Raw genomic sequence first — 16623 nt, forward strand, 5'->3', positions numbered from 1 at the left:
TGGAAACTCAAACATGCCAACCAAGAGGTTCGTTCTAGCAACGAATGCGATGCTCGTGTGTTTATATGTGAATAAAAGCCTAAAGTAAACCTGTTCGTCATATAAAACGATCATGTCTTTTCACAAGACTTTGGATTAAACCTTTTGATTCACCTTTTATGACATTTTTTTGATCTTAAAAGGTTTGGTTACATGGACTTTCAATGGTGTTCTCATTTTTGTGGTTTGGATTAGTAACCAAAATGCTGCACATTGAACTCCAAATTACTCCTGAGGTCATCTCAGCACCATTATACAAGCTGTTAAACGTGCATTTTTGCAATGTTGCTGCTGTTTCAGAGAGCGGCGGTGGGCCTGGCTGCCCGAGGGGAGAATGGCGGCCCGAGACCAGATGGACTGGATGGGGGTGGGGTCGGCGAGCCGGAGCAGTCGCACTCAAACACCAGCACCCTGACAGAGAGAGAGCCCAGCTCCTCTAGCCTTTGCAGCATGGACGAAGAGCACCTCACTGACATTGAGGTGGTGCGCCGGGTCCTGTGCTCCTCTAGAACCAATGTCAACTTTATCACTGAGATCTTTCGACAGGTAATCCTCCCATGTAGAACAGAAGTGCTTCACTACATCTAAATATCAATGACAGAGGAAGAAGTCTGGATCATTTTGAAGAAGTGGTTATGAGAGGTTGATTGTTCTTTTCGGGGACTTCTGTTTCCCAGTGATAGACTAGTTGATTGGAGTTCACAAAGAGGAACATGAATGAGGATTTTTACAGCCCATATTTTGAGGATCTCAAAAACCCTGTTTAAAATGATGCACTTAATGATTATTTGTGGTCTAGGGGACTGGTAAATGGCTGTCAAGTTTGTGCACATGAAGTGGAAAGATGGCCAGCTAATGAAATCTCATATCTTTAGTCACTGATTTCCTCTGTGATTAAATACTATCTATACACTGATTCTGTCTGTGATTATTTTTAAGTGAGTGTATTATATTCTGCAGGCGTTTCTATTGCCCATGTGTGAGTCTGCAGCCATGCGTAAGGTGGTGAGGGTGTATCAAGAGTGGATCTCTCTGCAGGATAAGCCTGTGTTTATGAGAGAGCCAGAGGAAGACCGATTCACAGGCCAGTTGGACTCTGCCCACGAGCAGAGAACTGATAAAGAGGAAGAGGTAGGTGTCTCTGAAGTTTATATCAGAGGAATGCCAAAACGGTTATTAGACGCTGAGTCAGCCTGCACAGCTTGGTCCCTAGTTTCTTTGTACCAGATATATTATGTGGTGGTATTGGCTAACATCCACTTTTTTAATTAATGGCGTCAGTCTGGCTAGGTTGCTGTAAGGAGCTTATATCAGTGCTCATTTTTCCCAATTCATGCGTTTACTTTTTCTAAGCCAAGTTTCTATAGTATTAAATAGTCACACTCTAGTCTATATTATATGGGGTACTTTCCATAAGATCATCTTTCAATGCAAATCAAACCAGCTATTAGGCTAACTGAAGTAAAACCATGCCAATCTCTAGGTGTGGTGGAAGGTGTGTGATGATGTGGGGATATTTTAATTCCAAAGGCCAAGGGAACTTTATCAGGATGCATATTATCCTGGATCCATGAAATAACTGGCTTTTAAAAATAAAAATCTGCCTGACTCTATGGGAATTTAACATAGGGGGGCAATGACTTATGCACCCTGTATTTTAAGGAAAAACATTTATTTATTTATGATACATTATTCATTCACAAAGAAAATTTGTGTCCTTAAAGGTTGGAGTTTTCCTCATTTTTCTAATTAAGGCATTAAGATCAATATCCAAAAGACGATTTTTTATTCCTCTTTTTAGGCAACTTTAGCATAGGGGCAAACACTTATTCACACCACTGTAGCTATAGTACTGTACTGTTATTGTTCACCAATCAATGGTTATCTTGTTTGTGCAGGATATTGGGCTCACAGTGTCTGTTCACAATCAAAACCCTAATTGGTGCAGGAGTTCTGGCAATAAATCCTCTAATTCTGAGGTTTTGGAGTACAACGTCCATGCTGGTGTCCAGGCCACACTACAGGTGAGCCAAGGTGTTGGTGTATAGGTAACTAGTGAGTCAAAATCCAGAGTGGTAACTGAAAGGCTTTGGGTTGAAACCTTGCAAAGATCACTTATGCAAAATAGGCGTTTGTCATCTTATCTCATTTCTCCCACAATCTCTTTCTCCTTGCAGGTTTTCATCACCAACTCCTCTAACGTCTTCCTTCTAGAGGCAGCCAATGAGCTGAAGTCACTTCTGGAGGAGCATGTTGACATGTGCAAGCGTGTGCTCAACATATACCGTAGTCTGGTTATGCATGAAACCATGAACCAGAAGACCTGGTATGTCCATGCACATTACTCTTTATTACTCTGGTTTCAGGTGTCTGCTTGAAAAAAAATCTGCTCAAGCTCTTGTCCAACTCATCATAAGTGTGTTTGTGTCCATTACAGGGAACAGGTCTTGCTGGTATTGCTAAGGGTAACTGAGTGTGTGATGAAGAGGCCTCCATCCATAATGCCTCATGGGAAGAAGAGTAACACTTTATCAGGCCGTTTGGCAGGGGCCATTTTTCAGGTACCACCCACCAACATACCACAAGGGGTAGCTTTTTTTTGTGGCCAAAGCTGAGTCTTTGTGGTAAACAGCCACAACTGTGAAAAAATGTTCGCCATGTTTTTGTTGTGTTGTGCTGGATGACCCATAGTAAATTCTCATTGGTCCAAAATCGAGCAACACATACTACACATCATAAATGTTCTGGCTGGCTGTGGTTTTGTATTTCACTTTCAGTTAAACAGAAAAATAACTTGCTGTTGGAGACCTAGTCAGGACACAGCCTGTAGAATTCTTTGAAGAATGATTTGGTTGTCCATGTTCACAGCAAGAACGATAAAGATATAGTTCTAAAAAGCTTTCTAAATATAAAAGAATAGGGAAGCCCACACCACAACTATAACTGCACAGAAGAATTGTATAGTTTTTTAAAACAGTGACAGCCAATCAGAATTCATCCTGCTTTAAAGAGTTTGAGCATTTACGACATAACTGCAGCACGTGCTTAGAATAATCAGAAAGTGGACGCTGATATAGTTGTCTTTATAGTTATCGTTTGATGTAAGCCTGCCTTTATTGTTAACTAAAACTATTAAAAATGTATTTTCGAAATAAAGATCAAATAAAATATACATATTAGATGAAAAACTTAAATAAAATAAGTTTAAATAGGCGTCTTATAATTACTAAAACTGAAATAAAAAAATTAAAGCTGAATATAAAAAAATAAATCAGCATATAAAATAAAACTTCAAATTAAAATACTGAAATAACTGAAAAATAAAAGCTAATTCAAAAAATTTATTTGGTATATAATATAATATATAAATAATTTAATTAATCGCATCCAAAATAAAAGTTTGTGTTTACATAATATATGTGTGTGTAGTGTGTATAATTATTTTGTATATATAAATACACACACACATGCATGTATATATTTAAGAAATATTTGCATGTATATACTTTATATATATATATATATATATATATTCAAAATTTATATTATACATAAATATAAATATTTTATATATTAATAACACATTTTTCTTAAATATACATGCATATGTGTATTTATATATATATATATATATATATATATATATATATATATATATAATTATACACACTACACACACATTTATTATGTAAACACAAACTTTTATTTTGGATGCAATTAATCGTGATTAATCGTTTCACAGCCCTATGATTATCTCTAGTTCATCTGTTAAAGGGTCTGATGAAGTCCATACTGTGTGGTTTTTCTTCCTATTCAGACTCTGATTGTGGCCTGGATCAAAGGGAATCTGAATGTCTATATCTCTCGGGAGCTGTGGGACGACCTGCTGTCTGTACTCTCCTCTCTCACCTGCTGGGAGGAGCTGGTCACAGAGTGGTCCCTCACCATGGAGACACTTACCAAGGTTCTAGCACGCAACCTTTACAGCCTGGACCTGAACGAGCTGCCCCTGGACAAACTCAGTGAGCAGAAGCAGAAGAAGCACAAAGGCAAAGGTGAGTTTATATCACATGAATTCTTTTGTGCTTGCACATAGACTAAAAACATACCAGCTTCAGGATCATAAACGTATATAAATCATATACTTGTCCCTCTACCTCTAGGTGGTGCCCACGAGGGCCAAAAAATCACTGTGGACCGGTCGTTCTCCAAAGGCTGGAGTCGAGACCCACCAGGCCAAGCTGTTGCCATGAGACAGCGCAGCGCTACCACTGCTGGCTCACCAGGCATCGAGAAGGCCAGAAGCATTGTAAGACAGAAGACTGTGGGTGAGTGTGTTTCAATCCCTTCCTGTCCTCTCTTCATGTCAGATTAAATCTGAGATGTTTAAAAGAAGATAACAAGATTGCGTTACATGATGTCCTTTCCAAGCAAATGAAGTTTTCCAGGCAAAAAGGTCTGTTGTAAATGATGTAGAGATGTATGAAGCACAGCTTTCTAACCAAGGTGATTTCTGTTAGTCAACGTGGCAAATTTGCTTGACCGACTTATATTGTTACGAATCTTTAACACTCCATGGTTCTCTGAAGTTTTCCAGAGACATGATTTAAGATGCACTGATAGGCTCGTTTCTTTACCTCTTCTTTGTGATGCTCACTGCTTTCTGCCATCACTTTCTCTTTTTCTCTCTCTCTCTCTCTCCACGTCTTCATCATGTCTTTCTTTCTCTTCCCTAACACCTCCTGTGTTCCTCCATCACTCCTTGTCTCTCTCTGCCCCATTTCCCTTCTCTCTCCATGTTGTTGTTGTCATTCTTCTCTTTTTCTCTCTGGGTGTGTGTGTGTGTGGTCTGTAGCTCTGCGTAGTTGCTCTACGGGGGACAGTCTGCTGTCCTCAGCCTTTATCCGCAGTGCTAAAAGCGCACCTGTCCTGATCCACCCCGTACACCCTCTCCTGCCTGATTCTGTCCTCACTCCCCTAGCTGACGAGCTGTCAGGTAGAGCCCTCTACGCTCGTATCGGCACTCTCGCCTCTGACTGCGTCCCGGCCTATGGATGTGCATGTATACGTATGTGTGCACACTTCCTGTAGTTAGCAGCACCATCCTGACACTTTTACTATTGTATGTGTTTAGTGGTTTTCATTTATTAAACCATGATGTGTTTTTCATGTGTTTAATGTGGAAGATTCCTTTCTCGTCCGTCATTGCATTAAAAGCCTCATGCACTTATGCAGTTGCTTTCTGATGTCAAGAAAGGATTTGGTCACATTTATTCCTAAAATAACAAGAATAAAAATAAAAATTAGATTTTGCTTGAAGAAAAGAACAAAGAAAAAGAAACCTATTTTTATCTTATTTTTTAAACTGTCCACCTTATTTTTTTTTAAACTGGAAATGTAGGGAATTACAGAAGTGTAATTTTCAAGCTAAAAAAATCATGGACATTAATAAAATCCTAAATATCATTGAAAAAATATATATATACCTTTTTTTAATTCAATATGTATGTTTACTTTGGCTACTGCTTTTTGGCTATAAGTACACTTAGTCTCTATAAAATTATAGGAAACACTTTATAATAAGATTCAATTTGTTAACAGTAGTTAATTCGGTAGTTATCATGAACTAACAATGAACTGTGATTTTTGAAGCATTTATTAATCTAGGTTAATGTTAACTGATGAATTTAACATGGTTCATTGTTCATTTGTCCATTCATAGTATATATATATATATATATATAATATGACATGGACAAATATCTTTATATGCTCTTCACCCAACAGTCCTGCATGTGTGTTTATCTTTATATTTTTCCTTGTCTTTGTACAGTATTATCTTCCTCGCATCACATTTTTCAATATAATCCCTCTTCACACCCAGAACTTTTGAGAAAAATACCTTCTACAGTATTTCCCCTTTGTCATTTCTTCACCATGTTTATCTGAATTATTTAGGAGAATGCCCAAATGTAATCATTCATTTGTGTTTTAAAAAGTTTTTTTTTTTGCTTGTGATCTGATATGCGTAGTTTAACCTTAAAGATTCAGTTGTAAATTTCATCTTGATTTCATTTTGTTTTACATGTGCATGTATTTTATTTATTTTTTTGCATGTAAAATGTGGCCACAGTGGATCAGTTAATATGATACTTTCTAGGTCCTTTTATCACCTTTAGTATCTAATATTTGACTTGTTGCTTAACTTGTCATATTAAAATAATATAACTGATCATAATAATGCATAATCAAGCTTGCATCCTTCAACATGCTGATTTTCTCATATCTGTTCGTGTTCAGACCTGGAGGAACCTCCCATGGTCCAGCGCGGGCCGCGGATCCGCCACTGCTCTCAGAGCGAGGAGACCCCGTCGTCCGAGGTGTTTTCTGCCTCCGGTGAGCTGGAGCAGCCCCCTCTCCCCCGCAGCAGCAGCGCCTCTGACATCATGGAGCCCTTCATCGCAGAACGGGTCAAAGGTGCACTTCCTGTCTCTGACAGTCCCTCTCACTCCTCCCACTTTACCACCACCACCACCACCACTTCTGAGTCCCCCCACTGTTCCCAGACCCCACACCAGCTTACTGACCCACAGCAACCCCCCGACAGCCAGGCATCCCTGGAGGGGGGCGAAAGCATCTATGACCATCTCTGCCAGATGTCAGGGCAGCAGCCCCCCTTTATCCCCGATTGGTCCTGTCCGGCCGCGGCCTCGACCAATCAAACCGAGGGCGAAGGGGAGGAGGACGTCTTCAGCGCTTTTAGGGAGTTTTGTAGCAAGGAGGACGTGAAGGTAGAAACGGGTGCAAATAACAAGCAGGTGCGGTTCGAGGGAAGTGGGGATTGGGCGCTAGAATGGGATAAACAAATGGAGCAAAGTGAGAAGAGTTTTTACGAGTGCTTAGAGGAGTGCGACTGGGATTTGAGTGATAGTACGCAGCCAACAGAGGGCAGCAAAGTCACGCAGCTACACCGACAGAACGCCACAGACAGGGTTAGCGAGAGCGAGTTTAGCCCACAGCCTTCCCAGTTTGAACCGAGGCCCACGGTGTCCCATCTTGACCCCAAAAAATGCCATAGTGGTGGGGTCCATGTCAGCTTCCGCCCATCCACAGAGTCTGTGCTGTTTCACAACCCTTTGGACCCCAAAGAGGCACATTGGAAGACCCGACTTCGCCGTCTCGGCCACTTCAGCAGCCATTCGGTTGGGGCGAGCGGGGCAGCAGCAAAGGGCGTGGGGGAGGGGGTCACCAGTTGCGAAGCGGTTGAGCGTGATAGAGGCTCCGTCAGCGGGGCGAGACGTGGCCGACTCGGCCGTCCGACTCTCCGCCCGCGGGGATCCCGCTCTAGGTCTCAGGAGTCAGGTTGCAGCCCCTCACGGCAGCAGCAGGTGCTGTTGGGCGGTGTGTATAAGTCTATGTTCCACGCTCTCTCCAAACCCAAGGCACAGGCGGTGTCGCCCCAGCGTCAAGGCAAAGCGCCCGCCACTGAGGCTCACCTGAAGGACCTGTACACTCAAGTAATGGGCTATTTTGGAAGAAAAACATCAGGTGAGGACTTGATCGGCTCGATGTCAACATGGAAGACATGAAAAATAACAACCGCCTGTGCATTTTCTCTTTTTTTTCTATCTTTTCTTGTGACTGTTTGATTTTTGCTGAATGTGGATTGAATTGAAGCCTCTTTTTGTATTTTCTTTCAAAGTAGCTCAATTCCAAAAAAAAAAAAAAAAAAAGACTCCCAAAAGACCAACGGCCCCCCCATCTGTGGGACGGCTTCCCCTCCTCCTCAAGCTTCTGGGACCTAATCTCTGCTGCCCCTCTTCCCTGGATGCTGCATGCGACCTCATGCCTACCTCCCCGCCCTCTGTCGATCTCTCACACACGTACACGCACACACATACACACATTCTTTAATGTATTTTAATCTCTATAGTTGTTTATAATGTCATTTTTAAAAAGAGTAGCGCACCCAAGAAATGATAATTCTGTCATCTTTTATATCATTTGTCCTTTTATTCATGAGTTCTTTTCCATTATGGGCTTCAAAAGTGACAAATTACCTTTATAAAGTAGTCTTTCTTAGCCATTGGTTATTCATCTTGATTATTTTGGAGGATTTTGACAATAACAATCTTTTATGCCTGTCGTGCTTTCATATCTTTATATTCTGTTCGGTGGTTTATTTGCAGCAGTGACAGAAATGATCAGAGTGATTATTTGTCCGCTTATAATATATGATTTCCAAGGGCATTTTTACTTTTATGTATATTATTCTTACTTGTGATCAATAACTTCAATTCTAATAATATATAAATATTTTGTTTTTATTAAATATAAAACAATTTAAAAAGCCTAAATGACACTTGAAATAGTGGTGGCATGAATACATTTACACATGCACACACATATAATACAAACACGCACACAAACATGGATTTTTTGGGACATACTCGATCATTTCAGCTTGCACATCACAAAACAACATTTATATGATCGTAGGCAATATATATATATATAGATACTACATACTCCTTTGATGCTTTTTTTTTTCATTTTTAAAGCTCAACAGTTTCTCATTATGGGAAAAAAAGCACTCTGAACTCTATGCAATACATCATCTTTTGAGTAATACAGGGTTTTGAGTAACATAAGGATGTGTATATGATGACAGAATTTTCATTTAAGAGTGATCAAACCCACTTGCCAGTTGTACTTGCCATAGTTGTTTTGTATGGCCAGTAGAGGGCAGCACTATCCCTCTCAAAGTAGGCTGTTTTCAAGCTAAAGTCTGTAGCTTGTTTTACTGTGTGTTAAAAGCTTGCCGGCTTGTCTGTAGTAAAGTAGCAGGCATCGCCTCTTAGAACGCCTTCTGTGTACAGTTCAGTTGATCTGGACCTTCATGACTTAAACACAGCTACACTAACAAGACTTGTAGGTTTATCCAATGCTCAAAGTCACCACCCCACCATACCAAGTGAGCTGTCGTGTTCGTATGATTTGTTTTTAACCAGTGGCTCCCTAACCCTTTTGCTTTGGGATAAAGGCTGCATCGTCTTGTCGTGGGTGGCTCCTCTAACATGCTCACTGCTGTCTCACTTTAACCTCGGTCACCATAAAGGCTCACTAACTCCTAGGTTTGGACTCTCAGGGTTTGTTCTGTCTCTCTCTCTGTCTGTCTCTGTTTGGGGACTGCATGAACTGTGAGTAACTGCATTGCTTCACTGGATGGAATCAGTTTTGTGGTTGGCTTCCATTTAAAGATTTTGTTTTCTATTTTTTGTGCTCTGGTTTAGCTATTTATGAGTTTAATGTCAAAGGAGTTTGGTTGTTTAAAGGACAATAGTGTCGAGTTTCGTCCACTCAGTTTATCGTCAGAAATATGTGAGAAATATAATAGATCTTTTTAATTGATGCTTAATGCAGTTGTTGGTGAAACAAGATACATTTTTAGTGTGATATGAAAAACATTCACATCCATTGAAATGCTTGATGTGAGTAAGATTTTATCAAAATGGCCAGTAAAGCCATTTATAGTGTAATTAAACATTTATATTTCATGTAAACGCTGTTCTTTTAAACTTTCTGTTCATCAGAGCATCCTGAAAAAACATCATGGTTTCCATAAAAATATTAAGCAGCACAACTGTTTTCAACATTGATATTAATAAGAAATGCTTTATGAGCAGCAAATCAGCATATTAGAATGGTTTCTGTAGGATCATGTGACACTGAAGACTGAAGTAATGATGCTGGACATTTTTGCTATCACTGGAATAAATAGCTTTTATTAAAATAATGTGATTTTTAAATTGTAATAATTCACGATATTACTGTTTTACTGTATTTTTAGATCAAATTTATGTTTTAGCATTGGTGAGAATAGACTTCTTAAAAAAAATCTTACCAACTTCAAACTTTTGACATGCTTTCATCCGAAAGTCATTTTTAAGAATTATTTATTTTATTTATTGAATGTGAACTATTGTTAAAAAAAAAGTTCAAATATCAATCATGAGCAGCAAAAACATCTTAATGACACTGTTGTCCTTTAAGAAAATTGTGTTTATTTACTCACTGTCCCCAAACTCGTATAAACTAATTCATAATTCTATTCAAGAGATGTACTGTACCTGTAGACAGAGGCAGAACCACTACAAAGAGGAAGTCAGTCAGTCCATGCCACTGTACTAGGTCATTGTGTTTGCACTCACTTTTTTTGTGAGGTCTCTGTAAAATTACTGATGTGTCGTTTTGTGCCTGTTGTCTTAGTCAATAAAGATGAGCTGACGCCGAAGATGAGGCCCATGTCCAACGATGCTGGCAGCAGCAACCCTAATGTCAGTGACCTCATGGACGAGTTCATCCAGGAGAGACTGAGGGCCAGAGGCACTTCTGTATGTCCATACACACATTCAGCATGCATAGTGTCTAAAACTACATCGAGTTAATGGGTAGTTGATGCATGTGCTTCAAGCTTGAACTGCTCATATGGTAGGAAAATTACTAAATTAACATGTGTCGGAGGGCATGATTAATTATTTTGGTTGTATTATTTTCTATATAATGAATCATAGTAAATGATTGCATTTAATTGTGAGGCTTAGCTTAATAATTATTATGAGTAGGATTGGGTATCGTTTGATGAGGTAAAAATAAGGTGAAACAAAATATTATTCACATCTATTGATCATTAAGCTAGCAGCGACTGAATTTTATATGATTGTCTTTTAATTAACATTATTATAGAGATGTCAGTAGGAATCACTTTAGGTCACTTTAGAATAGTTTATACAAAGTCATAGAGAGAATTGAACATTTAAGCTCACATGTCATCATTTTATAGCTTTATCTGTTGATTCTAAAGCGTATTTATATTACCTTAATATATCTACTAATTTAAACTGCGTAAAAATTGTACATGTGTGAATGATTAATAATTGCATAAATAATATCTAAATCATACAAAATTATTATTATAAATAAGTGTTTCTAAAAGCCAGACGATTTTGTCTTTAAAAATCATTTTCTATGTAGTGATCTTTAAATAAGGATGAAGTCACTCCAACCGTTTCTACTCCTATTTGCTCACAGCTGCCACGGACCAGGTTAGCCGTGGCGCTTAAGTTACTATGGCGATGAACACAGCTAAAAGCCAAACCATTTTAATGGTGCCTAAAACCCAGAGTTGGCGCAAACTTAAGTGAAACATATCGGGCTAGCCGCCTAAACCTGCTTCATGGTACATGCCCCAGATTGACAGCTCTGATAATTATCATAAACAAATAAAAAATATGCTGTTTATAATAGTTTTCGGCTCTACAAACATTATCGGAAGTCAGCTAAATGCTGCTTAATCTCAACTGCTATTACATTTTTTTTAAAACACGCGTAGATTCTGTTAATTATATATACTAGAATTTAAATTTATGCTAAAAAAAATATGATTTAATAAATCACTTATTTTATTTATATATAATTATACATTATGATTTTCTTATGTTCTTTTTAGGGCATGACGAGGCGTGGCAGTAGCCCGGGAAGTCTGGAGATCCCCAAAGATCTACCAGAGCTCCTGAACCGCCAGAATGCCACGCGCCCTGCAGACGACCCCGGTGTGCCCTCTGAGTGGACCTCCCCAGCCAGCGCAAGTGGAAGTGACCTCATAAGCTCCGACAGCCAATCAGATTCCTTCAATGCTTTTCAATATGACAGCAAGTTTGAAAGTAAGTGGATCCAAGTAGTTTAGCTTGAGCCGGAAGAGGCTAGTCAGTATTGGCTGTGCTTTGAGAGAGGTTGGATATATATGAATGTTTTTGTGTGCAGATTTCAGCTTCCCCCCTGAGACGTGCGCTCTGGCCTCTGTGGATCAGGATAGTTTGGGTGGAGCAGGGCAGACCGCAGAGGAACAGGAGCTTTCCAGTCTCACAACACTCCACAACGATTCCGAGACCAGCAGCCTCAGTCAGCATGGCCTGTCTGCTGACACGGTCACCATTACTGGTACACTCTCTCACACTCACGTGCAAAATGGTGTCATGGGCTGGTAACTGAAAGGTTGTTGTTGGTGTGAACTCCTGGCATCACTGTAAGCAACTATCTTATGGTGTAACAAAAGTCTTTATCATTATCATTTTAAGCAATACAGCCTAATTTATTATTAAACTTCAAAAGGCTACAGTTTAATTAAATAAATGTGATATTACTGCTATTTTCGGTTATGCAATAAATGGTATCTGGGATTTAATTCAACGTAAACTCTTGGCTGTTCTGTCATAGGAAGGAAAGACTAAGACATTTTATTAAACATTCAGTATATAGATTTGACTAGTTTTGCCACAATAATCTTTTACTGTGTTTCTTTGCACATTTCACATTTTATCGTATCACAAAATCCAGTTGAGTTTGCCTAATTTGTATGTGTTTATATATTATCATATAAACCAAGTTCAATGTATATTCAAAAATACATGTCCTTAGTATTTTCAACTGGAAGTTACTCAGTTTTGCAGTGTAATTTTTGCAGTCTAAGTAAAAGGATCTGAGACACATGGTTTATTTTGAGATGTACAAATTTGTTCTCTATAGACGTGGTATTAATTTTAGCTGTGCAGGACTTAAAGGAGTTGTTCACTTTAAAAAAAAAAAAAAAAAACTTTTGCTGATAATTTACTCACACCCATGTCATCCAAGATGTACATAATTTCTTTTCGACTGAAGAAAGAAAGACAAGGTTTTTGATGAAAACATTCCAGGATTTTCTCCATATAATGGACTTCAATGGGAACCAAACGGTTCAAGGTCCAAAAGACAGTTTCAGTGCTGCTTCAAAGGGCTTTAAACGACACCAGACCATGAATAAGGGTCTTATCTTGCGAAACTATCTGTCATTTCAAAAATAAATAACAAAGTTTAAGTTTTAAGTTTTCATCAAAATGAACAAATCTTTTTTCGAGTCATTTCTGACTCGAAAAAAGATTCGTTCATTTTGATGAACGAGTTCGAACAGGAGAGTCACACAGAACAGAGCAAGGTGAGCATTTGTGCCTATAAAACTTAAAGTTTGTTATTTATTTATGAAATGACCGATCGTTTCGCTAGATAAGACCCTTATTCATTGTCTGGTATCATTTAAAGCCCTTTGAAGCTGCACTGAGACGGTCATTTGGACCTTGAACCGTTTGGTTCCCATTGAAGTCCATTATATGGAGAAAATCCTGGAATGTTTTCATCAAAAACCTTGTCTTTCTTTCTTCAGTCGAAAAGAAATTATGTACATCTTGGATGACATGGGGGTGAGTAAATTATCAGCAAAAGTTTTTTTTTTTTTTTTTTTTAAAGTGAACAACTCCTTTAAGTCCTGCACAGCTAAAATTAATACCACGTCTATAGAGAACAAATTTTTTTTTTTACTTTTTTTTTTTTTTCACTTTGCATATAGCTTGTAAAACATAAAACATCTTAACCCATATTTGATTCCTTTTCAAAATGGTATTATTTGACAAACCAATCTCATCACTTTTTTGCTAATTTTTGGTTTAAGTTTAAAATCTTAACATACACTGACCGACATGTCAGTCGTGGTTGCATTACAAGTAAAACAAAGAATGTGAGCTGCTCACCAAACTCAATTTCAGAGAGGACGAGCAGCAATGCGAAATGCATTATACTGTAATAGAGAAATAATTCATCATCAATTGTGGTTCCCTCAGGCAATTAACCCAGATTGCTTTCATTTTGATTGCATACCATACTTCACTTCACATGAATAGCATCCAAGACTTACTTTCAAGGGTGTTCTTTGGTAAACCCAAAGCTATCCAAACTAGCCTAACCAACAAACATTCCTCCTGATAAGTATTCTGGAAAAAAAGCATCTGCTACATAATTCTTTGCTACAAAACCCAGTCAAAAACAAACTCTGATATCAGTCACACTCTTTCAATATGCTGTTTTACGGTTAGTGACGTATTACAACATATTGCCATGTCATGTTTATAGATCTGATACGTGATGCACTTTATATTTCCTCAGGTTCTGAAAGCGCATCTCCAATGCACTCTCTGGGAGGTTCCCGATCACAGACGCCGTCCCCCGCCACGCTAACCTCTGAACATGTCCAGCATAAAGACCTGCAGCTGGATGAGAAAATGCACCACTCTGTGCTGCAGACCCCTGATGACCTCGGTAATGTACATAGATAAGAGATCTTCCCTTCATCAGACATACTTTACTGAGGATTTGCAAGCTAGTACACTATTTGTCGCATCTTTGACATCTTTTTAATGACTCTTGTTTTATTGCACTGTTAAGAAACCAGCGAGTTTCCGACCGAGGACTGTAGCGTGATGGCTGGCGGCACTCTGACCGGATGGCACGCTGACGTCGCCACTGTGATGTGGAGGAGAATGCTAGGCATTCTGGGAGATGTCAACTCTATCAAGGACCCTGAGATCCACGCACAGGTCTTTGACTACCTCTGCGAACTCTGGCAGAACCTGGCCAAGGTGAACACGCACACGAACAAACACACACTCGTGCGGAGTCCTTCAGAGTGCTCTGAGAGGATGATTTACTGTGCAGTTACTAATCGAATTCCAGTTGAAAAACGTCCTTGTGTCTGTGTCTTTTCTGTCTCTGTAGATCAGAGACAATCTCGGGATCTCCCTTGACAACCAGTCGTCTCCACCCCCGCCAGATCTGATTCCACCCCTGCGGATTCTGACTCCCTGGCTTTTCAAAGTGAGTTTATCAATATTTGATCTTTTTAAGCAAATCTACCTTTTTATTTTTTTTTCTGAAAAGCATAGATACCATTGACATTTATGCATATTTTTTATTAGACTGTCTTGCTTGTAAAAACTTTGACCAAAGTTAACTATTTGGTCAAAGTTTTTACATTATTTTTAACTATTAACTGTTACATTATTTTTACATTATTTTTTAACTATCTAACTATTGTAAGAAAAAAATTATGTGGACGTCGAAAATCTCAAAAATGAAGTTTATTACAGCATAGCAGTGCTAAGGTACACGAAGCACCTTGGGTTCACCGGCGTCAGAATGAACCCAGAACATCCAAATCTTAAACCTGTTACAGTTTACCACTCTTAATGTAAATTAAGTTATTGTTGTACCAGTTGTGGTCTATATGTTATGAAGTTGAGACATGCCATTGTCTGAGAAGGCTCTCTGTGTCCCACACCCATTCCCATTCTACAATTGATTATCATTTGTTCAGGATGTGATCAACTCAAATGGTGAAGAAACAATATAACTTCACTCCCTTCATCTCTATGATAATTAAGCCATTTTGGGGATGAGCTCCTTAAAATATCCTTAAATCTAAAATATATTTTGGAGTGGAATCTGGGTCGAGGGAGACTACAATTTCTTACACTATCTAACTATTTATCGTTCTATCTATCGTTCTATCTATTTTATGTTCTATTATTGGTTCATCTATCTATATGTCTGTCTGTCTGTCTGTCTGTCTGTCTGTCTGTCTGTCTATCTATCTATCTATCTATCTATCTATCTATCTATCTGTCTGTCTGTCTGTCTGTCTGTCTGTCATTCGTTCTGTCATTGGTCTGTCTATCTATCTATTTATCTGTCCGTCTGTCCGTCCTCGATCATTCTGTCATTCTATCGTTCCATTGTCTTAAGTATCTATCATTCATTCTGTCCATCTATCTATCTATCTATCTATCTATCTATCTATCTATCTATCTATCTATCTATCTATCTATCTATCTATCTATCTATCTATCTATCTATCTATCTATCTATCTATCTATCTATCTATCTATCTATCTATCCGTCTATCTATCCGTCTATCTATCTGTCTGTCTGTCTGTCTGACTGTCTGTCTGACTGTCTGTCTGTCTATCTGTCTGTCTGTCTGTCTGTCTGTCTGTCTATCTATCCGCCTATCCATCTATCTATCTATCTATCTGTCTGTCTGTCTGTCTGTCTGTCTGTCTGTCTGTCTGTCTGTCTGTCTATCTATCTATCTATCTATCTATCTATCTATCTATCTGTCTGTCTGTCTGTCTGTCATTCGTTCTGTCATTGGTCTGTCATTGGTCTGTCTATCTATCTATTTATCTGTCCGTCTGTCCGTCCTCGATCATTCTGTCATTCTATCGTTCCATTGTCTTAAGTATCTATCATTCATTCTGTCTTTCTGTCAATTGTTTTTTTTAGTTCTATCAATTGTTCTGTCTATTTTATTTCTATCTACTTTGTCTATTTATCTGTATTGTTTGTTTGTTGGCTATCTCAACTAAATAAATTATTATAAAGTTGATTGTCTATTTTTTGTTCAATTTCATTTGTCATTCGTTCAATATTTCTATTGTTCTATTAATTTGTTGTTCTATTTCTATTTATTGTTCCATCTTTTCAACCTATTTTTAGTTCTATTGTTCGTTCTGTTTTTTGTCTATTTAATTACTTTGCAACTTCACTCATGGGATTAATAAAATACATACGTTTATTTGTCGATCTGGTGCTTAATTGCTGTGTCACTCACAATGTTTCATAGAAGTAGTTCTCTGTGATCTGGATCAGGATCTGATCATA

General features: G+C 38.5%; 2 protein-coding genes across 9 annotated transcripts in view; both read left to right on the forward strand.

Moving 5' to 3' along the window:
* Positions 1-16623, forward strand: part of ralgapa1 (Ral GTPase activating protein catalytic subunit alpha 1) — a 68142-nt gene that overhangs the window by 12962 nt on the left and 38557 nt on the right. For 4 of the 8 annotated variants that reach the window (XM_089120205.1, XM_089120198.1, XM_089120199.1 and 1 more), the window contains exons 10-24: positions 340-585; positions 1000-1170; positions 1938-2063; positions 2217-2365; positions 2477-2600; positions 3857-4094; positions 4203-4367; positions 4895-5035; positions 6340-7587; positions 10309-10433; positions 11549-11762; positions 11863-12039; positions 14071-14223; positions 14350-14543; positions 14680-14778. In XM_089120205.1, coding sequence (XP_088976331.1) covers positions 340-585; positions 1000-1170; positions 1938-2063; positions 2217-2365; positions 2477-2600; positions 3857-4094; positions 4203-4367; positions 4895-5035; positions 6340-7587; positions 10309-10433; positions 11549-11762; positions 11863-12039; positions 14071-14223; positions 14350-14543; positions 14680-14778 — 3570 coding nt within the window. The remainder of the gene's footprint in view (positions 1-339; positions 586-999; positions 1171-1937; positions 2064-2216; positions 2366-2476; positions 2601-3856; positions 4095-4202; positions 4368-4894; positions 5036-6339; positions 7588-10308; positions 10434-11548; positions 11763-11862; positions 12040-14070; positions 14224-14349; positions 14544-14679; positions 14779-16623) is intronic. The other 4 variants (XM_089120203.1, XM_089120204.1, XM_089120202.1 and 1 more) reach the window with 3 other exon arrangements.
* On the forward strand, positions 15499-16591 carry LOC148973495 (uncharacterized; the record flags this gene model as incomplete). Its single annotated transcript, XM_089120195.1, is given in 2 exon segments — positions 15499-16152; positions 16586-16591. Coding segments are annotated over 2 exon segments (660 nt in total), but the record flags the coding sequence as incomplete, so codon positions are not given.

Source organism: Pimephales promelas, chromosome 15 (assembly GCF_988280905.1).
Source record: "Pimephales promelas chromosome 15, fPimPro1.hap1.1, whole genome shotgun sequence".
Lineage (NCBI taxonomy): Eukaryota > Metazoa > Chordata > Actinopteri > Cypriniformes > Leuciscidae > Pimephales > Pimephales promelas.